Source organism: Lynx rufus, unplaced genomic scaffold, assembly GCF_022079265.1.
Source record: "Lynx rufus isolate CCGP_SWC_20201006 ecotype Redwood Valley unplaced genomic scaffold, mLynRuf1.p SCAF_2, whole genome shotgun sequence".
NCBI classification, from domain to species: Eukaryota; Metazoa; Chordata; class Mammalia; order Carnivora; family Felidae; genus Lynx; species Lynx rufus.
The window spans coordinates 116,040,637-116,063,263 of NW_025814834.1; the positions used below are offsets into that span (position 1 = coordinate 116,040,637).

Consider the following 22,627-nt stretch of genomic DNA (forward strand, 5'->3'; position numbering starts at 1 on the left):
CCATGGTCACTGGGCTGTGGAGTGACACTGGCTCTGCACAAAGGCACTAATTTTTTGCGAACGATGACACACATGAGTGATTCCACGCTCTCGCACTTCGGTCCCAGCTTCGGGAGCGCTGATTTTCTCCGAGGTTAGGGGAGGTGGAAGCTTCTTCGGTAATTGGCCTAGAGGGAGCCTGGAAGGATTCCATGAAGCCTCTAATTGGCTGTTTAATTCTCAGCAGGTGCAATCTCAATTAACAACGTCTGGTTTCCCGGGCTCCTATTGGCTGACGCGGTGGCCGGCTTTGAATTCCATCCGGGTAATTGGGTCTGAGCAGGCAGCAGCCCCGTCGCTCAGGGGCAGCCCGCTGAAGGATTGGTTGCGGCTCGGCAGACGATTGGTCGGACTGTGAGCCGGGCGTTGATTGGTGCAGGCGGGCTGCGGGGGTGGGGAAGAGGCGGCTGAAGCGGGGCAGGCGGGGCTTGGAGTCGCGGTGCAAGAGGGAGGAGGTGACGGCCGCTGGGGTGAGGTGCGAGGCGGAGCGCGCGACGGCTGAGTCGAGGAGCGGTAAAGGCGGGGACGCGGCGCGGAGGCTTGGGGAGTGCGGGAGGCCGAGCCTCGGGTGCCCGTGCCACAAGCAGGCGGGAAAGTGGGGCCGAGCGAAGGGAGGCGTCCGAGGGCGTGGTCAGCAGAACGCCAGGGCTACTAACGGAATCCAAAGGAAGTGCTCTGGCCCCACCACGAACCCCCAGGCCAGTTTGGACTCCGCGACTGGTGTTTTTGGTCTTTTTTGACACTGAGAACCGCCATCAGTTTATCGGTTTGCCTTTGATTTTTCTCCAGTGTTTTCTTTCTCTCTAATAGGATGACTGTTTCCAGTTGTCAGAAAATAGTAAATTGGGGTTTTTGTTTGTTTTTCCAGTTTCCCTCCTTACTAATGCTGAAGACTCCCGTGTCAAAGTTACATTTTTACTCTTTTCACAGCTTGAAGTCGGTTGATGCTTTTTTTTTTTTTTTTCTCCACTCACTGGTTAAAGATAAATGTAGCAAGGATGGGAAAAACTGAGCTGTTTCAGTTCCACAAGCATATCCCCATGTTTTAGCCACTTTGTAGGTTCTGGTTATCAGGAGATACTGGGGATGAGAAATCTCCCCACCCCACCCCCCCCGCCCCCGTGGAGCTTGCAGTGATTTGCTAACGATGTTTTTGAAATGATAATGTAAAAGTAAGCCATAGTTATGCATATCAGGTAGTTAGCAACTGTTTCATGTAAATGTCAAATTTCAAAATCAGTATTTACTGAAAACCATTATTTAGTTGAATTTCTTCCCTTGAAATGAGCCACATGTCTCCTCTTCTTCACTCTGCTTCCCCTGGGAACTATGGTTCTCAGTTCCAACCTCCTTTTCACGTTCATTTTTGAAGTCCTAAAATCAAACATAAGCTGGCATTCAGTACATACAGTTACCTCTCCTTTGGTGTCGTGTTATTTCCCACTTAAAGAGACACCGTATGAAATATGTATATTATAAATAAAATCATAATCAAGTAGCTACTCCTTCTTTGAGACCACTAACTCAATTAGCGCAAACTTCATTTGTAATATGTGAAAAGGAGTTAAGTGGAAATTAGCTTTGGATTCAAAGAAAAGCCATGCAATAAATTTATCCTGGTCGCGGACGTTCATCTTCCCATCACGCACATTCCTTCCACCACCAGATCATTAACATTCTCTCTCAAACACTACATTTACCAGGTGCTCAAATGAAAAACCTGATAGCTCCCTGGCTCACCCTCTAACCTTTCCCTGAATCAGTTGCTAGGTCTTGTGTATTCTACCTGTCAAAACTACTCTCTGTCTCCATCATTAACACCTGGACTAGCCTGTGAATTGGTCTCCCTACCCCCACAGTTGCTGCCTTCAATTCATTCTCCTATAGACCGTCATTAGTCAAGAATTGGCAAGCAATGCATGTGTTATGAAGGGATGTTTGGAGAACTATGGAAGCCCATAGTGATAAAACCCCAAGCACAGAAGTTCGGGATTAAGGGGGGTTTGGCTGCAGAGCCAGAGGAATATCATATATTTTTGCCTTGATCTTGATAGTTTCTGAATTGGAGGGGAAATGCTGTTGGGGTTTTTGTTTTGTTTTGTTTGAGTCTCCTTAAAGAGGTGCCATTGTGACTGGTCTTCCAACCACTTTGCATACCGCATTGTATGGAAATGACTGTGTAACCTTAGGGAAATCTCTTTATTTCCCTGGGCCTTGGTTTCCCCAGTGGGAACATTATTAGTAGAATCAGATCATCTCTTTGGTCCTTCCAATTCCAAAATTCTGTGATTTTTTTTTTAGGCATGAATTATAGCCAGAAAAGTGGTGTTAAAAGGCAGACAGCACTCCAGTGGAGATTAAGTTACTGCTCTGGTTCACAGGCCTAGATTTGTTTCCCAAAACCTTCAACACCTACAGACTCCTGCTTGTCAAGATAAAACCTTCCCTGCCTAATAGGAAGTCCCATGAAGGAGCTACCAAGTCTGTCTGGACTGTTGTATCCCCAGGGCCAAGTACACGTTGGATACTCAGTGTTTATTGGTTTGAATGCAGAAGATAAATTCGTATTTTAATGAAGTGGTTTTCAACTCTGTGCCATCTAAGAAACATTTTAAGTTCTCGCTCCTCCAGGCTGCTCCATTAACCAAGATTTATATTGTCTTTGCATTGCCTGCAATTAGTTGTTTTGGTGTTTATCTTTCCTCCTAGACTTTATTTCAGGGCAAGAATTCTTATTCCTGCTTGTGTCCCCAGCATGTTCAGCCCATAACAAGGAGCCAGCACTCTTTCAGTGAGGCACATTAATAGTGAAGACAAGCTTTGCACTTTAGAGACTGTATGAGAAAATGCATGCAGTAACCACTAGATAAAAGAAGGTGAATCTTTTCCAAATACCCAGAATAAACCATCTCGTAATATAAGAAAATAGTTTGAGGTTCAAAAACTCAAGAATGTAAGCAAAAATCCTTGTGAAACAGTTTGTTTCCTTTCTTTTAGTATATGCAAATATGATCCCACCCAAACTTTTATAGAGAGCAGTGAAAGGGTCTATTTACAGCCTAGGAAAAAAAAAAATTTTTTTTTTTTAATTCAGTTAGGAAAGGAATCTCCTAACTCAAACCCATACTAAACTCCATTCTTCCTACCCACTAAAGAAGAAAAAAATTCCCTCATGTCTGTACTGAATCTCCAAGTGATACACTATATATATTGGACCTACTTACTAAATAATTAATTGCCTGGAATAACGACACTCGAAAAGGGTCACTCACCCAGGTAATACAAGGTTTTTTCTCTTCAGGGCATGAGTAGGCAAGAGAGTGAATTAAATTTGTTTAAAACTGTTGGTTGAAAACAGATCTGGCAAACTTCTGGTGGTTGTTTAAAGAACTTTGTTTATTTCTACTGGTCAGTAAAGCTCTATGAGGCCACATGCAAAAATTCGGTCCTCTGTTTAATAGTAGGAAATCCACCTGCGGTCTTGACATGACTTTTATCTGCTCCTTGGAAGGAGATTTCTGTGCAAAGACTTCTCTTTTCCTTCACTCTTCCTGAAAGGCTTTCAGGAAAAGCACATTTAAAACCAAAGTTTTATTCCTAAGTAGGTCTTTTATTAACGAGTGTTTAGCCTTCCTACGATACAACTAGTTTTTTTAAGGTAAAAAAAAAAACACACACACACACATTATTTTCTTGGATATTATAATCATTTGGGTTGAATTTTTGTACCTGGAGGCAAATCATAGCATAAATTATATTTCCTCACTCATTTTAAGGCAAGTTTCGTTAAAAGCCATGCTGTATTATACTAGATTGTACTACCTGGAAATAGACACTGTCTTTAGTTTTTTACCAGCTACAGTGTTTTCAGTGTTAAACAAGTATTTGTTAATTTTGAATTGCCAAAGTAAAGACACCCAAGTACTGTTCTGCTGAAAGTTTATGTGAAAGAAAAGGGGGAGGGGCTCCTAAAGTTACTTTGTAAGGTTCTTAATATCCAAATAATACCCCAGACTCTGGCTAAGAGATTAGGTGACCTCTCTAAGCATATATACTCCTTCCTACCTTATAGGATTGCATGAAGATCAATTAAAATAATGTATGGAAAGGGCCTAGTGGCATAGTAGCTACTCAGTACATTTATCTCTTCATCTTTGTCATCCTTAGTGCCACAATAGCATTTAGCACATAGAAGTGCTTAATAAATGTGGTTGAATGGCACTGCTGAATCCATTAGTCTAGAAGACACAGGCATAACAGGTACACAGTTGCATACAGTGTGAACAAGTGCCATCAGGGAAGTACCATTTACGGGGCAGCATGAACTAAGAAGAAACCCTAAGCCAGCCAGGGGAAATCCTACAGGCCTTAGAAGGAGTGTACCAGTAGAGCTGAGACTTGAGGAAGGAGTAGGGTTTTTGCCAGGGAGATCAGATGGGCTAGGGAGTATAAGGAAGACAAGTGACACATGGGTCAGAGTAAGGATATACAGGAGAGCATGTCCTTTTCCCCTAGTAGCAGTGGGGTTAGAATAGAAGGCTGCGAAGGTAGTAGGCAGAGATCAGATGATAAAGAACTTTCATGCCATTAATGACTTTTCATGAAAGCAACAGTTGTTGAAGTTTATTCATTCAACAAATGATTATTGACTGGCTACTGTGTGCTAGGCACTGAAGAATGAAAACATTCCTGCCCTATAGAATTTACATTCCAGTGGATATACAATCAAAACGAAGGCCTCACAAGTCATTATAATAACTCTGGCTTAGAATCATAGTGAGATTGAAAACCACTGGAAGGTTTTCAGTGGAAGAGCAACATCTGACTTACTCCAGCTGTTGAGAATAAACTGGACAATGGCAAATGCTGGGATATAATTGATTGCGATTTGGGCAAGAGATAGTGATGTTTAAAGCAAATGGTGGTCATAGCAGTGGAGTAGTAAAATGTCAGATTCTGGATAATTTGAAGGTAGAACGAATAGGATTTGCTGATAGCCTGGAGGTGCTATTTGAGGGTAACCTGAGCAAAAGAATGGAGTTGCCATTTACTGAGTCAGCCAAGACTACAGACAAGTGTTGCACCTGTTGAGTTTGAGTTTGAGATGCCTATTAGACATCCAGTGGAGATGTTGTCTCCCAGACATTTACGTATACAAACCTGGAGTTCAGGAGAATGGTCCTAATTGGATCTATGAATTTGGGAGTTCTCAGCATAGATGGGATTTAAAGCCAAGCTGTGAATGAAATTTGGCAAGATCACCAAGGAAGTGAGGAGAGGAGAGGGCAAAGGACAGAGCCCTGGGGCACTGCAGTATTTAGAGGTTACAAGAAGGAGAAGGAAACTGACCAGTAGAGCAGCCAGAAAGGAGAAAGAAAAACCAGGAGAGTGCTGTCATGGAAGCCAAGTGAAGAAAGGGTCTCCGAGCAGGGGGATCCCCAGCTGTGCCAGATGTGGGGGCAAGGGCAGGTAGAGTGAAGACCTTAGCAATGTGATGTCACTGGTGACCTTGGCAAGAGCAGCGGGAGTGGGTTCAAGAAGAGAAATTGAGCACAGAAGTATTGGCACTTGTGAGTTTTCCTGTAAAAGGAAGGGAAGAAATGAGAAGTATTTGGAGGAATAAGTAGAATCAAGAGTTTTAAAGAAACTAGAAACAGTGGTATGTTTGCTGATGGAAAGATCCAGTAGAGAGGAAAACCTTAACAATGTATGAGAAGGAAGGAGAGCGACGCTTTTATGAGAGACTTCAGTGCCCAGAACAGAAATGGTTCATCCATGGTTACAGGAGAGAAGGTAGGGATTTGGGCATAGATAGAAGTAGATGGGTAAATGTGGTGGAACTTGGCTAATGTTTTCTCTGAATGCTCTACTTTCTCAGTGGAGTAGGAAGTGAAGAGAACATGATTTGAGAGTGAGGATGGAGAAGGAGGCACTAGAGGCTTGAGAAGAGACCGTATGAATTGCCTGGGAGGGTGAGAAAGACTAGAGAATAAGGAAATATAGTGAAGATGTTAAGATTAGCTAGGCAGCAAAATGAAGGTACAGAGTCAGACTAAGCAAGAAGGCTGTTGCAGTGGTCTGAATGAGATTCAATGAGCTTCTGAATCAGGTGCTGTGTTGTTGGAGTTACTAGCATATAGGTAGTAGTTGAGGCTGCAGGTGTGGATGAAATTGCCCAAAGACAGCAGAGTGACAGTAGCAGTGGATAGAGGCCACAGGAAAACAAGACCAAAACCACAAAGGCACCTCCAGGGCAAGAGAAGGAGAAGCCAAGAGAAGAAGGGCACATAGGGGAGATTAGGTAGGGCTTATACGTGCCATCTCTGTTGGCTACCTGGGAGGTTGTTGTTTTGGTAAAGGAGTAGGGCAGACCTCCTTCCAGTGTTCGCTGAGGAATGACTAGAAATCAGGAGTGTAGATAAAAGAAAATGAAGTGGAAGCAGCGGAGTCTAGAAGTCGAAGGGAGGAGAGCCTGAAAGGCCTAGAAAGCTATTCCTTACAGAGACAACAGCTTCTGGAAAGGCCTAGAGACATGGAAGAGCACAGATAAGGAATTTGAAGCAGTCTGATGTGAAATTTAAAGGTGTATTTTTGTAATGTTTGATTCATATAATAATTTTTTTATTCCTTTGTCCTATAAAGTTGTGATCAACGTATAGTTCTCCCTAGGAGGGGGGAAGGAATGAAGTATGCCTCTGTTGTGTATGTCCCTTAGCAACTTTTAAAAAATACCGAGACCTTTTTACATGAAATAGATTTTTGGAAAAAAAGATTTTGATACTGCTCAAGCTCTTGATATGGGAAGGTAGGCAGTATTCTTTTCAATAATATTGTAGTATTCTTTTCAATAATATTGTCATATGTTCCCATGCTTCTCTGCCAGTCGTAAAGGTTGGGATGAAATTGCTTCTTTTCCCTCATTTGCTTATTTCAGGATGTAAGTCAGAATACAGCAGAAAATGTCCACTGAACGAACTTCTTGGACAAGTTTGTCCACTATTCAGAAAATAGCGCTGGGCCTCGGGATCCCAGCCAGTGCAACAGTTGCCTATATCCTATACCGCAGGTACAGGGAGAGCAGAGGTATGTGGACCCCCGGCTGTAAATATGGAAATGTTCAGGCTGTGCTCTGGCCTTGTTAAATTGAAATGAAAATTTTCCTTGTTGGACTGGGTATGTCTATTGGGATGTAATTGGCTTTCTGTGAGGGGGTCTTCTTTTCTGTGTTCTTAATGTGAAGCTAGTCTGTGGAATGAAGAACTCCTAATTCTATTCTCTGTTCCCTTCAGCAACAGCAGCACTGCAATGGGTTCTTTTTCTTTTTTAGTATCTATAGATAGTAAAGAGTATAATCTCTTTTTTTACAATAGTTTTTTTTTTTTTAATGTTTATTTTTGAGAGAGAGAGCATGTGCCCCCAAGCGGGGGAGGAGCAGAGAGCGAGAGACAGAATCTGAAGCAGGCTCCAGGCTCTGAGCTGTCAGCTCAGAGCCCAACATGGGGCTTGAACCCACGAACCGTAAGATCATGACCTGAGTCGAAGTCAGACATTTAACCAACTGAGCCTCCCAGGCGCCCCATATACTCTTTATCTTTTTTATATGCTTTTTGCATTTAGTTGTTAGAAAGCTAACCATGGGGTCCAGCTTCCACACAGGCTGAACCTAGAGAAAGGATTTAGGTACAAGCAGAAGTTCTGAGCCCAGTGTATTCATTGGGCAATTTAGTCTTTGTTCTTCTCCAGGAGTCCTATCTTGGGAGACACAGCTTACCCAAAATCCAGCACCCCTTTCTTGCAGAGCCAAATGCTTCTCCCATTTTAGCATCTGAAACAGTATCCCAGAAACAATGCCTATCTTCTGGGACCCTCTAATTCCTACTCAGGTGCTACTTTTCTTTGTCATTATGGTTGAGATCCTTTGTCTTGTGGATCAGTCTCTTTGACACCTAGTTTCAGGGGAGGGCTGGGGTACTTGGATGCTATCTGAGTCTGATCTGATGAGCCATGATCTATGCAGAAGAACGGTTGACATTTGTTGGGGAGGACGACATCGAAATAGAGATGCGAGTTCCCCAGGAGGCCGTAAAGCTCATCATTGGCCGGCAAGGAGCCAATATTAAACAGGTAAGTGTGTAAGCAAGCAATTGGCTTTCCCAGGGATTGATTCTGCTTAATAACTTCTTCCCTCCTCGCCCCCATCCCACAAAAGCCACCTGCACTATGTAGGTCTTTAAAAGAAAAAAATAAAGGAACATTTAGCTAACCATGCTCTTTTCCTTCTAAAGAAGAGTACTTCTCCCCAGAGTATGCATGACTTAGCTTGAAATGGGGATTTTTTTTTAAATGTTTATTTTAGAGAGGCAGAGAGAGTGAGCATGCACGCGTGAGCAGGGGAGCAGCAGAGAGGGGAACAGCAGATCCTAAGTGGGCTCTGCACTGACAGCAGAGAGCCTGCTGTGGGGCTCGAACTCACAAAATGGGAGAGCATGATCTGAGCTGAAGTCAAGACACTTAACTGAGCTACCCAGGTGCTCTTGAATTTTTTTTTTAATGTTTATTTATTTTTGAGAGAGAGTGCGAGCAGGAGAGGGGCAGAGAGAGAGAGAGAGACACAGAATCTGAAGCAGGCTCCAGGTTCCGAGCTGTCAGCACAGAGCCTGACCATGAGATCATGACCTAAGCTGAAATCGGACACTCAACTGACTGAGCAACCCAGATGCCCTGAAATGGGAATTTTTGATTGTGTGATTCTAAACTTGGTGCAGTCTGAACCATTCTTTTCTACTGTGGAATTAATTAGCTCTCATTAATTGATAGTAAATATTGAATTGGCCTAATTTTTCTTATTATCTATTCAGTTTGTTAAGAAAACAAAATATTGGATTCTCTGATCCAAATAAAATGAGAGGGAAAGAGGGTTCTAAATACAAAGAGAGTGGCGCCTGGTTGGTTGGTTGGTTAGTTAGTTAGTTAGTTAGTTAGTTAGAAGCTTAGTTGGTCAAGCTTCTGACTTTGCCTCAGGTCATGATCTTGCAGTTTGGTGAGTTCAAGCCCTGCATCGGACTCTGTGCTTGACAGCTCAGAGCCTGGAGCCTGCTTCAGATTCTGTGTCTCTCTCTCTCTCTCTGCTCCTCTCCCGTTTGCACTCGTGCACGCTCTCTCAAAAATAAATAAGCATCTAAAAATTTTTTTAAAAATATAAAGAGAAACTGTTTTGAATGAACTATTATTTGGGGTTACCTTTGTCACTAATCGCCTTTCATCAGTACAGATAGTTGAGGACAGCTTATAGCATCTTGATTTAACTGATAACTGTCCAGTTCCATCTACTTCCAGGGTTAAGTTGAAAGTATACCTAGCTGACCCAAATGGGAGCTATTCCAGAGCGGACTGCCACGTATCCTTTTCTCTGCAGCTGCGGAAACAGACAGGTGCTCGGATTGATGTGGACACAGAGGATGTAGGCGATGAACGGGTGCTGCTTATCAGTGGGTTTCCTGTGCAGGTGTGCAAGGCCAAAGCAGCCATCCATCAGATCCTGACAGAGAATACCCCTGTGTCTGAGCAGCTTTCTGTTCCACAGAGATCCGTGGGCAGGATCATAGGTACCACTGGACAGCTTCTGCTGGTTCCTTTTTCTTTCACCTTTGCCTTCCTTTCATACCTTCCCAAGGGTTTTTCCTGGCCTTCTTCCCCATCACCTTCCTGAGAGAGCGTGGGGAGACAGGAACATTGAGACCAGAGCTGTACATTTTTACAGAAGCAGTGGTAAACCCAAACCCCATTACCCCAAGAAGCTATATGGTCTGAACTTTACAAATAGGCTCCAGAAGGGCTCAGGTAAATGTATTTACCTCACAATAGATTTTTAAAGGAGAGCTAAGCCTGCTCATATTTATCCCAGATCTTTCAAGACCGTGCTCTTCCAGAGAGCACCTGCTATGCCTTCCCCTAGAGCAGTCCTTATGCTTCTCCTAGAGGCAGAGAATTGTCCATTCTTGCCTCAGTGCCTCTCACACTGTGTAGGATATCTTCTAATAAAGTGCAGATATAAAGTGTGCTGAGTGGCCAAAAAATGGGAATGACGTGAAGTACACTAAATGTTTAGAGTTTAAGTAAAGCAGAAAGAGAAGATTGTCCCTGTTCCCCTTCATATAGTAAGGATTGCAATAGTTCCTGCTTTCTAGTCAGTATCTTACATTCTGTTCACTTTGAAAATAAGAACAGACTCTCCTCTCCTAGTATATACAAAATAGTGATTTTTCTAGTGGTTAAAGCTGGCCAAGAGGGAAGGACAGGTTTTTATGTGTTTTTCAATGCAGGGAGGGGTGGCGAGACAATTCGTTCTATCTGTAAAGCCTCTGGAGCCAAAATTACTTGTGACAAAGAATCAGAGGGGACGCTACTACTATCAAGGCTTATAAAAATCTCAGGAACACAGAAGGAAGTGGCAGCAGCCAAGGCAAGTAGTTAATAGACTTGAATTGTGTCTAAGAATGAGAAGAATCCTTTACTCCACCCTGGGTCAAAATATGTGGCCAAATCGATCTCCTCTCTTATTTTCCACAGCATTTGATACTAGAGAAAGTTTCAGAAGATGAAGAACTTCGGAAGAGAATTGCTCATTCTGCAGAAACCAGAGTCCCACGCAAGCAGCCAATCAGTGTAAGAAGAGAGGAAGCGATAGAGTCTGGTGGAGCTGGAGAGCCAGCTTTGTGGAAGAGCACTGATACTGGTGCCGGGCCGGAGCCGGCTACACCACTGAGAGTTCCTCCCCGAAAAGGAAGCAGTGACATGGCTGTCGAAGGGCCAGAAGGTGCTTGGGAGAAACCTAATGGGGACAGCTTTCAGAAATCTGGAGCCCAGACCAGTCCAGAGATGTCCATGTTTGAAAGTATGTAACAAATGGGAACCCATTTACCATATGAAAGGTAGAAATACTGGCTTAGACAACCCAAAAAAGGAAGCAGTAAAAATAATTTCTGTTTTCTTGACTGCACTTATGAGCCTCTTCACAGAAGTCCTTTTGTGTGGTGATATTTTACTTGGGTTACTATTAACCATGAATAATTTTCGGAACACAAACCAGACTAGTGATGGAGAATGATAATATACTAGTGAAATATACTAGTTCACAGGAAACTAGTCTGAGTAATATATCAAGTAATTGAATTTACATGGTATTCATTTCTAAACAGATTTATTAAACAAGTAAAATACTCAGCCTGATTTTTTTTTTTTGGCTTATCTCATTACTGCTTTTAAAAATCATCACCATTCAAGGAGGATGAAAAGATTGTGAGCATTCTCTTCTGTGCATAGGTTTGGGGATGGACGGGGAAGACCAGGCCCCCTAAGAGGTTCATAGACTTGTTTGGGGGTCACACAATGAGTCAGTGATAGAGTAGGATCTGGAACAGGCCCACATCTTTCCTTTGGTCCATGTTGCAGTTATAATTGATGTCTGATTTGAATACATGGCAGATGACTAGAAGTGTAAACTTATTACTCAGTTACATAGAACGGTACACCACTCAGCTTAGCACCTTTCTTCAGGATGTTCTTATATGAATCATTCAGTTGTCCCTCCAGCCATTTTTTAAATGGTGATAGCCACTTGGTTATTTTTGTAACTCTCGCTTCTGATGCAGTCTGCCTTTTTTTTTTTTTTTTTAATTTAGAGCACAAGCAGGGGAGAGGGGCAGAGAGAGAGAGAGAGAGAGAGGGAGAGAGAATCCTAAGTAGGCCCCGTGCTGTATGTGGAGCCTGATGCAGGGCTCAATCCCACAACCCTGGGATCATGACCTGAGCTGAAAAGAAGAATGGGATACTCAACCCACTGAGCCACCCAGGCACCTCCAGTCTCCCCATTTCAACCATAGTTTTAATATGGTCACCAGGTTAGATGGTGAGGATTCTGTAGCTTAACTTGCTTATCCCTGTGTTTAGTCCCTAGTCCGGACTTCAGTTTCCATGCCGATGAGTTCCTGGAAGTCTACGTGTCTGCCTCTGAACACCCTAACCACTTCTGGATCCAGATCATTGGCTCCCGCAGTCTGCAGCTGGATAAGCTTGTCAGTGAGATGACCCAGCACTATGAGAACAGTCTAGTGAGTTACTGTAGGGACAGGGTTGGGTTTGATGAAAAGGGGGCCTTTTTTATTGTGATATGTTCTCTTTTTTTCCTAGGGAACAACTACTTGTTCTTTCTCCTCCTCGTATTTACTGCTTATCTGTTTTTTAGCCTGCCCATCCTAACTCTCCCAATCCTGATCCCCCTCCTCATGTGCAGCCTGAAGACTTGATTGTGCATGTGGGAGACATTGTAGCAGCACCTCTACCTACAAATGGCTCCTGGTACCGAGCTCGGGTCCTTGGCACTTTGGAGAATGGGAACCTGGACCTGTACTTCGTTGACTTTGGAGATAATGGCGATTGCCCACTGAAGGACCTCCGGGCACTCAGGTCAGTGTGGAGGCCGGGGTGGAGTCCCAGCTGTTAACTCAGCCCTGGCCATCGCAGGTGGTGTGCTCTTGGCACTCATCACTGGGGGGGTTGGGAAGAGAGCCTGCTGACAGAGAGCAGATGATTATCTTCTCCCTTGGGTTCATTGGTGATGTCTAGAAACACAGACTGTAAGAGGCCCTTCTGGCACTGGGATTCTAATTTGTTTCTTTCCTTTAGGAGTGACTTCCTAAGTCTTCCATTTCAAGCAATAGAATGTAGTCTGGCACGGATCGCCCCCTCAGGTAAATTGGTCACAATACCTATTGACCTTGCCTCCAAATAAAATAACTTCCTTATAGCACTTGGCAGGATTTCTCACATTCCCAGGCTTTTTGAGTTCTGGGCACTCAGTTGTCTTTTCCCTCCCAGCAGTAGAAAGCAATAACTAGGAACACGCCTGGCAGGCAGACATAGGTGTCTTTTGGAGTAGAAATAGGTGGGTATAATCTCATCCCATCAGTAGGGACTCCTTCTTAGGTTCTCCCTGCAATCTTTTGCCAGGTGAACAGTGGGAAGAGGAAGCTTTGGATGAGTTTGACAGACTCACTCACTGTGCTGACTGGAAGCCCCTGGTGGCTAAGATCTCCAGCTATGTCCAGACTGGGATCTCAACTTGGCCCAAGATTTACTTATATGATACTAGCAATGGGAAGGTATGACTGGGGTCTATTCATTGCTCACCGTCTCGTCAGTATATTTATATCTTCATTCATTTTTTCTTTCCCAGAAGCCCTTATCTGATATTTGCTATTATTCCTGCCTCCTAAGATCCTGCTTACTGAAGGAATGTCTTTAATTTTTTTTTAATGTTTGTTTATTTTTGAGAGACAGTGTGAGCGGGGGAGGGGCAGAGAGAGAGAAAGACACAGAATCTGAAGAGGCTCCAGGCTCTGAGCTGTCAGCACAGAGCCCGACACGGGGCTTGAACTCACAAGCTACAAGATCATGACCTGAGCTGAAGTCGGACGCTCAACCGACTGAGCCACCCAGGCACCCCTGAAGGAATGTCTTTAAAGTATCACTCCTAACCCTGCTGTCCTGGTTCCTCAGATATGCCCCTCTCTACAGAGAACATCATTCCCTTTGCATTTTTCTTCTCAGAAACTTGATATTGGGTTAGAATTAGTTCGTAAAGGATATGCAGTTGAACTTCCTGAAGACATGGAAGAAAACAGAGCCATCCCAGACATGTTGCACGATGTGGTGAGTACATGTAATGTGCTTCCCTGGGGCGAGTCTGCCCTGGGAGACGGGAGGGCTTCTGGTCACACGTGACGTGCTATGGACTCTGTGCTAAGGATGCCTTTCCTAAGGGGGCATCCTTGTTCTTCTCAGCTATCTGACTCCACTGCCTTAACCAGAGCCTGAGGACAAAATGAGAGGGCGGCCTCTCCTTTCCCACCAGCCACTACAGTCTTCTTCTCTTGTCTTCATCCCTGCAGGCCACAGAAACAGAGGTCTCTCTCGGCAACATGCTCGCTGAGACCAGGAAGAGCCCTGGAGAAATAGCAAATACCCTGTCCTGTCTCAGCTTGTCAGGTACAAACCGCATTTCCTCCCCAGAGCATCTTTGGGAATTACTGGTTTTCAGTGGGTCTCCAAACTAGGGACAATGTTAAGACTTAGCTCTTAAAAAGCAGCCACGGGGCACCAAGAAGTCCGTATTCCCTGAGTCTCAGTGGCCATGCCTAACTTCCTCCCCTTTCTGCTAAGCAGAAGCTGCCTCTGTGTCTGGTGATGATAATCTTGAAGAGGACTACTTACTGTGAAGTCAGCTGACGCCGTCTGCTGTGCCATGTGAGTGCACCTCTCCTCTGTCTAGCAACAGGAAAGTAACCAGGGGACAGCTGGGGCTTGCTCTGTCCTCCCTTCCCTAGCCCATCTTAGCATGACTACAGCTGCTTTCCTGCAGTTTCACTCGTTCTCAGGTTGAGCCTATTCAGACTTTTGTGTCTGTGTGTTTGTGTCTTGGCAGGATTTGGTGCCTGGAGAGAGGAGCCTATGATAAAGGGATCTATGCAGTCCTTCCTCCATTACCTACATGATCTGGCTTGCTGTGGACCAAATGCATGCTCTCCTTCTGTTGGACTACCACAAAGAGTGTGGGGTGGAGAAGAGGACAAGTACATGTCCCTTCTCCACCTGCCCGACCCCATCTTCTTCGAGTTTGCTTCCAGGCTGCTCAGCCTCTGGTCCGCTGCTCTCTGCCAGGCGATTATTGTATGCTTCTGCAAGGCTGTGTCCTTTTTGAGGCTGGAAAGCAGCCAGGTTTTGGTCAGTGGAAGTGATGATTCTGCAGACTTCTGACTCACCTCCTCAGGTGACTCTGTTAATTAAAGGAGGTTTTTGAGTGGTTAGCTCAAAGACCGCAGTTGAGTTGGGAGGCACAGGCACAAATCAGCATGATTATATTAAAAAGCCTCAGGAAATGGGAAGAGAACACTGCCTCCCAGCCTCAACTGCTGAAATGTTATTGGAGGTAGGTTTTTTGAAACAGTGCTCCAGCTATTTCCCTGTTAACTTTGGTTAAAATACAAGTTAGACAAAGAGAGGGCATTTCAGGAAATACTCTAAAGTGCTAGTGTAGTATCTATATGTATACACACACACACCTCCATGAAGTGAAAGAGAACTTCCATAGCCGTTTAAATCATTTGGGGGATTCTTTGATGAATAAAGTTCTCAAGAAAGATCTAAAACTAAATGTTGGTTGAATCAAGGTAGAAGCAGGACTATGGGTCCTGGAATTTGTCACATACCTTACGTGGAGGGCCCGTCTTTGAAGCGAGTGTCCATCCCATGCACAGATCCTATCCTTTCCCTAAAGGTATTTCAGAATTAAACATTCACTAAGAACCAAACCTTTGTGAATAAGGACCCCACCCAAACTAGGTATTTGGAAGAGGCCTGGGTTCTGGTAGGTCTCCACTATGACCTTACTGTAAGCCTTCCGGGAGGCCATGTCTTCACGCACCCCTGCATCGTGGCCAGTAGCATTCAGCCAGTGAGAGCTGTGAAAGGGACTTGGCAGCAAGTGTAAGTGTGTAGTAATGCGAGTGGTGGGGTAATGGCCGATGAACAGGGAGGGCTTTTTAAGGATCTGTAAGATGAACTACAAAACTTAAAACTAGCACATAAGGATGCTTTATGCAGGGTTTTGTTTTTTTAATCTAGTAATTAGGCCTACCCATATACCGCATGGGTTTTCCCATAGCCAAAATTTTCAAAATTTATTTTCTCAGAAAACAGTACCATGTGTTAGAGAAAGGCTCCAGTGAAGGAGCATCTCTGATGAGTTTGTGGGATCTTGGAAGAATCCTTGGAGGGCTGCCATTGATTTGACAAGGTTTCGGACCTTGGCTGCAGTGAACTACCGTGGTCCCCCCCTCCCCCCCGAAGCAGGCTCAGCCCTGGGGTTGGCAACTGCTCCACAACAGGGTCACGAGGCCCACTAGTCAGTCACCAGGCTCCTCGGCCCCTTGGCCTTCACTCTTAAAGGAGGCCCTGATGTAATTCATTGGTAGGACTTCTTGCTGAGGAAAACAAGCAGTGCCTCATTCTTAGCCCTGGCTTCTTCCCGTGAGTACAAGTCTGTTCCATTTATGTGGCTTTTATGTCTCATCAGTTCATGTCCCAGTTGGATGGGCTCCAACACACCCTGTCCTTGTCTGGAACACCCTCTTCTATTCCATATTTCTTATTTTGTCTTTTGAAATCTTCCCCTTGAGCCAAAGCTGTGGGGTCCAGCTACCTTCTTGGATTTTCTCCACATCCAAAGAGAAGGAATTCATACTTGCCTCTAATCCAATCTGAAATATGTGAAGGAAAAACTCCCAACAAGGCTTGTCTTTCTGAATTCCCTAGTCCCTGGCTTTTGCTCTTGGCAAGTACACAGTTACTGGTTAGAATAAGTAAATGGATTTTGGAGTAGAGGGGAAAGCAAAGGAACCTAAAATCCTTGGCTCTCTTCCCTTTCTGACTTTTCCATCATTAAACGTTTATTCTATAGTGAATTCAGTTCTGTAAGGCTAATGTTCCACTACAGCCAACCCTGCCTTCCCCCACACCCCCAGAAATAGTGAACACTTGAGGATTGCACTACCCTTTATTTCTAGGATGAAAGGTGTCCTGAATCACATCTTGGTTCCCACTGGTCAAGGCTCCCAGCCCCTCAACAGGAATAGGCATGTTCAGGGAGGCTCACTAGGCAGGTGGCCAAGTTCCCTTTCAAGGGGATACACCATAAAGATGACATTGTCCCAGGGAGGGAGGACAGGGTGATCTGGTCTGACCACCTCAAAGCCCATGTAGCTGAAGGCCCGTAGCAGGGCACCTGTGAAAAAAAAATTAGAACATTTTTTGAGGCTCTATACAACTTTCCCTGGATTTGGCTTCTTTAGGGAGTGGCTGAAGGGAAGCCATGTAGTGCAAGCATTAGGGTGATCTGCTTTGGACTAACAAACCTACATTCCACCCCTGGCTCTAAGGCTTGCTAAGCTTTGTGACACTGTACAAGTTACCCTTTTGGAGCTTTAGTTTTTCCATTTATAAGATGGTGATCTTCCTCAGAATTTGATTAAATAAGATGATCATGAAATGCCTAACAATGATGGTGTACTAAGCTCTTGACCATCTTCTGTCCCACAGAAGCGGGGGAGGAGGAGGGAGGAGGTCGTAGTTTCTGGAATGTGTGCTCCAAGCATCCGGATAAACCCATTCCTATCTTCCTGGCCCTATACCCAACACTTTCACACTGTAGGTGCTTAATACATTTGAGGTCCTTTCTGTCCTACCAGCTACATGCCTTGAATAGTTCTGTTAATGTCACCAGTGCTTCCTCGGTCTGGCTTCTGAAATCTACCTTCGAGGCTTTCCTCATAATCCAAGTGCAATCTGAGAACAGAGTGCTAGTTGCCTTCATTTCCTTGGAACGGGGGTGGGGATGATGGTGGTTAAATCCCTGAAATGTGCATGAGTGTGATCTTTTTTAAAAAGTCAGGGAAGAGGGTCTCCTACAAAGGAAAAGTTGCTGTCAGCTACTTCAGCACCAGGGGCCAGGAAGGACTGCCAATCCCTACCTCTGTCATTCCGGTTATTTTGGAAGCTTACAAACACCAAGTCCACGTTGGTCTTCTCTTCCACATACTCCAGTGTGGCAGTCAAACTAGGGGCCAGAAAGAGGAATCCTAGTTGATGAAATATTTAGTGAATTCAAAATCCAAACACCTACTTGAGTAGAAGAAACCTCATGGCTCAATTTTTTCCTGACCCAAGCCAGGAAATGAAAGTTGATAAGCTGGTGTTGGTAAATGTTTCTTCGAAGCCCAACAGGGATTACAACAGGACTGACCTCCATATCCTAGAGGGGCCTGGGGAGAAGGAGCCACTCTAGAAAGACAGTCCGAAGACACATCCTGTTGTTGATCCTCACTTCTGTGTTTCTGAATCGGGGTCCATCAATCTCCCTGGGGGCTCTTCTCCCTTGAAGCCCAGATCGTGGCTCAGCTCACGGGCTTGCCTGCATGCCAGTTCGGTGGTGTGAAAGTATCTAGCTCCTGAATCCACCCTCATGGGTTAGCACGCCCACCACCTGATTATGACATGATGAAAGAAGGGACCCTCCTGCCTCTTCCCCGCTCACCCACCCCACTTTCCTATCAGGGCTCAGTCACCTTTCCCAGTTGCCTTGATCCAAGACCTGATATGGGATATCCAGGAAGAGTCGATGATCACAGAGAAGGCCGTGCCAATGGGTAGAGGTTTGGGGGGTGCAGCGGAAGTGGAAGTCTAACTGTACTGGATCCTGGTGAAGCAGGGGGTCAGTAGCCAGCACCGTCAGGTTCCCAGCCTGGAAAGGAAACAAAAGAGTAACATAGCCTCCTGTTCTCATCTAGTCCTCAGGTCAGATCTCAGGCCAATTTGGCTGTGTCTGAGGAAGCAAATTTGGGGCTGACCGAATTGGAGCCAAATCCTCACTCTGTCCCTTAGTCCTAGGACCTAATTCTCTATTGTGGAGTTTTCCTTGATACCAATCTGGAAAGCAGTCAATGCAGTTGCAATATCACTGCCTGCTAACCTCACCCGAGGGGTGCACCAACACTTCAGAAACATATTTACATCACAGAGCTTTGTTTTTGTTTTTGTTTTGTTTTTAAGATTTTTAATCACACCCAACATGGGGCTCGAACTCACAATCCCGAGATCAAGAGTCGCATGTTCCACCAACTGAGCCAGCCAGGCACACCTAGGGAGCTTATTCTTTAAACAATGCCATGTCATCTGTTTACGGACTCACTGACCGTGTTCTTCCACTTTTTTTACATCATGGGGGTTTTCTCTGAATTCTCGGATTTCTCAGTTAAAATGCAGAGGTCACCCACAGGCATGTTATTGTAGTATGGTACAGGGCCAAGTCGAGGAGTTCTAGGTTCTAGTCCCCTCTTGGCATCTAAACAAGTTTCCGTCCCAGAACTCTTAATCCGTTCTGCTCTTTGTTCCAACCTCCTCTTTCCCCATCCTGCTTCTCACCACCAGCTCTGTGATCTTGACTTAATATCTCTGGGCCAGAATCCTTGTTTCCAAAGCAAGTAGCTGTTCTGCATGAGCCTCGAGATCTAAAATTTGTTCTCCAGAGGCGCCTGGGTGGCTCAGTCGGTTAAGCGGCCGACTTCGGCTCGGGTCATGATCTTGTGGTCTGTGAGTTCGAGCCCCGCGTCGGGCTCTGTGCTGCCAGCTCAGAGCCTGGAGCCTGTTTCAGATTCTGTGTCTCCCTCTCTCTGACCCTCCCCTGTTCATGCTCTGTCTCTCCCTGTCTCAAAAATAAATAAACGTTAAAAAAAAAAACTTTAAAATTTGTTCTCCAGTTAGCTAATTATGCCCCTTCTCCCTAAGGTGTCATTACAGCAAGCCAGGGGCCGCCCCCGGACAGCATCAGTGTGCAGTCCACTTACCGAGTATAATTCTTTAAGCTGGTCGTGGTCACCCTGCTCGGTGCTTCTGACCCCCTGGAGGCCTGCTGGGGACTCAGGAGCACTGAAGGCAGTAACGGGGCCGGAGTGTCAAGTCCTCCCGTTCCTTATATATGATGCTGGTTAGGAAAAGGGGGCCCAAATTAGTTTACCTCTGCATCTGAGAAGGGGAGGGGTTCATAACTTCCAGGTACATAGGACCAGGCTCTGGCACTATCTTTTGTGGATGAGCCTATCTGCTTCCATTCTCCCAGGCCAGCCAGGTGGGAAAATTTTAAGTTCCATGCCAGCCTTCCATCCTATTTTGCTATTATTATCTCTTGCCACTTCCTTCAAATTCTCTTATTTTTCCTGACAGTTTACGTAAACAACTACAAGTAGAGAGGAAAACAAGTACCTTTTATAACAAGGCAGCATCTTCTCCCGGAGGGTGATCCGGTATTTGTAACAGTAAAGGTAATAGGCGTATGGTGACCAGATCGGGTAGAGGTAGTTCCGTGTTTTTCCCCTCTTGATATAAGAAAGAGAGAAGATAGAAGGGCGCAACCTGTTACAAGGCAGTTTCTCAGTTCAGTGCCTCCCTGCGGCAAAGTGAGGTTCAGAGATGAGTGGCAGGGGTTCAGGCAGTCTGGTGTCATTGTGACCCGGTGGGCACTATGACATGGGCAAAGGGTCAGCCCTATGTCACTTCAAGACTCCACTCTGCTGCTCCTCCACCCCACCCAACCCCCTTAACTAAGCCTCCTACTTACCTAGTATGTACTTCATGGCTGTACCAGTGATTTTTTTTTTTTAATTGTACCAGTACTTTAGCTTCTGTACTGATTGGCGAATAGCCCTGCCTGAACACTTGTTGAGTGCCCTCAACCTGGCCCCTTATTCCAGCGGCATGCGTGCATGTGCGCACACTCATGTAACACACACCACACACATCCCACTTCAGCAACTAAATGGTTGGTGTCTGACACTGTAGGTTTCCAAAGCCCTGATCCAATGCCTGACTTGATTCATTGGTTCTCAGTTCCTATCAATTCAATATTTTTATTGTCATCCCTACCTTTAATAATCCAGGGGTGCTACACATTGTTGAACTTTCTCATTGCCCTGGAGGGTAGAAATTGCAAACTATAAATGCCTTTAGGAGCCAAGACAGCTAATGGAAATTAATGGAGCTGCTGGGTGGGGCTGTAGCAAAATGGAAAGCTCATATACTGTCTAAAATAAGCTGACAACTCAGTTTCATCCAGTTGCAGAAATGCAGACTCAGTGCTTCCAGATGATATGATTTTTCAACATAAAATGGAAAGATAGATTTTTGTGCTAAATTCCTCCAAATTTTTAAAAGGAGTGGTTATTAAAAAATAAAAGCTGTTGATTAAAAAAATCAACATTGTGAGCAAAATTTGATTCTGGGGCCACCAGTTTGAGACCTCTGCATATTCATTCACTCATTTCGTTCAACAAATATTTATTGAAGGCCTACTGAAAGCCAGGCAGAATTCTAGGTGCCGAGATCCACCAATAAACGAAGATCCCTGCCTAATGGAACTTAGCTTCTAACAGTGAGAAGACAAAAGAAAACAGTAAACATTGTAAGAAAACTTAGGATGTTCAATGAGAACTGCTATGGAGAAAAGAGCAGGATAAAGGAAGGTCAGGAGGTGAAGGGGGTGGGGCAGGCTGGGGAAACAAATACAGTGATCCAAGTAGGCCTCATTGAAAAGATGGCATTTAATCGAAGACTTAAAGGAAGTGAGGGAGTCAGCCAAGCCAGCATCTGGGGATAAGAGGATTCCATGCCTACGCAACAGTGGATGTAAAAGCCCTGAAGAGAGTGCCCGGTGTTTTCAAGAAACAGCAGGGAGGCTGCAGTGTAAGTTCTGAGGAAAGCAGGAGGTGAGGTCAGAGAGCTAATGGGCCAGATTTGGGAAAGCCTTGTAGACTACAGTGTGAGGGAAGTCACTGTGAAGTTTTGAGTAGAGGAGTGATATGATATTATCTATGTTTTTTAAAAGATCCTGACTGTTGTGTTGTAAATAAACTGGGGAGCATTAAAGGAGATTTGCCAAGAGACTAACTACTACAGTGATCCAGGAGAAAGATGGTGTCTTATTCCAGGCTGAAGCACTGAAGGTGGTGCAAAGTGGTTGGATTCTGGAAATCGTTTAAAGATAGAACCCACAGGATTTCCTGGAGCATGAGAGAAAGAAGTTGAGTCCAAGAACTGAAAGAAGTTTCCATCAACTGAGATGGGTAAGGTTGCAAGGTGAGACAGTTTGAAGCAGGCTCTAGAGACGGGTTTAGTTTGGAGCATATTAACTTTGAAGTGTCCACTAGACACACAAGAAGAGGAGTAAGCAGCAGGCTATTCGAGTTGGGTGAAGTTAGGAGAAGTCTAGGATGGAGAACTTTGGAAGTCATCAAGACTGAAGGAGATCAAAGCGGGGGTGTATACTGAGAAGAGTAAAGATCCAAAGACTGTCCTAGGCGGCACCCTAAGAAATTCGGAGAAAAGGAGAAACCAGGCAAGGAGACTGTGAAAACTGGTGAAGTAGGAAGAAAACAAAAACAAAACTGGTGTCTTGGAAGCTAAGCGAGGAAAGCGCAATTAGGAGGAGGGACAACGTTTACCGGTCAAACAAGTAAAACAACACGATGCTGAGAGCGCCCTTACACAATCTCCGCTGCCAAAACAGACCCTGCTCATCCCATCTAGATGGTCTTCTCTCGAGGGCTTGAGACTCTCGAACGGTCCAGACTCTACCACAGTTTCCTTTTTCTGTGGCTCATCTCCCTTGTGATTTTGAATTCTGCTTTAAACACGAGCTTAAATACCGCAGGTGTAAAGATTAAGGGTTAGCCTCCTCCCGGGGCTGCCATAGTTTTCCAGAGGATCCCATCCCTCCCCCACTTTTAGGCAGATCTGCAGTAAGCAAAAGGGAAAGCAGCGTCCCTCTTCCCTCAGCATCCGGTTATCACAGAATGCCAGAGCTGGAACCCTCAGAGCTGCTGCAGCTAAACCGAAGCCCCCATTTTATTTTTTTTTTTTTTAATTTTTTTTTTCAACGTTTATTTATTTTTGGGACAGAGAGAGACAGAGCATGAACGGGGGA

At 44.8% G+C, this 22,627-nt stretch overlaps 2 protein-coding genes across 3 annotated transcripts; one reads left to right on the forward strand and one right to left on the reverse strand.

Annotated features, from left to right (window-relative positions):
- The first annotated feature begins 470 nt into the window (after positions 1–470).
- TDRKH (tudor and KH domain containing) lies at positions 471–16,726 on the forward strand. 2 transcript variants are annotated; one of them, XM_047084521.1, is made up of 14 exons: positions 471–552; positions 6,974–7,122; positions 8,057–8,163; positions 9,455–9,644; positions 10,362–10,501; positions 10,609–10,933; positions 11,989–12,149; positions 12,332–12,504; positions 12,724–12,788; positions 13,048–13,199; positions 13,648–13,749; positions 13,989–14,085; positions 14,263–14,343; positions 14,522–16,726. In XM_047084521.1, exons 2-13 carry the CDS (start codon positions 6,999–7,001, stop codon positions 14,313–14,315), a joined length of 1,689 nt encoding a protein of 562 aa, XP_046940477.1. In that variant the 5' UTR covers positions 471–552; positions 6,974–6,998; the 3' UTR covers positions 14,316–14,343; positions 14,522–16,726. The 2 variants fall into 2 exon arrangements, with proteins under 2 accessions (XP_046940477.1, XP_046940478.1); XM_047084522.1 differs by lacking the exon at positions 471–552 and having other exon boundaries at positions 2,681–7,122.
- Positions 16,621–22,601, reverse strand: OAZ3 (ornithine decarboxylase antizyme 3). The gene is given in 7 exon segments (XM_047084526.1): positions 16,621–16,879; positions 17,625–17,710; positions 18,219–18,394; positions 19,497–19,571; positions 19,573–19,633; positions 19,912–20,024; positions 22,189–22,601. Coding segments are annotated over 7 exon segments (687 nt in total). The 5' UTR covers positions 22,222–22,601; the 3' UTR covers positions 16,621–16,736.
- Between the last annotated feature and the right edge of the window lie 26 nt (positions 22,602–22,627).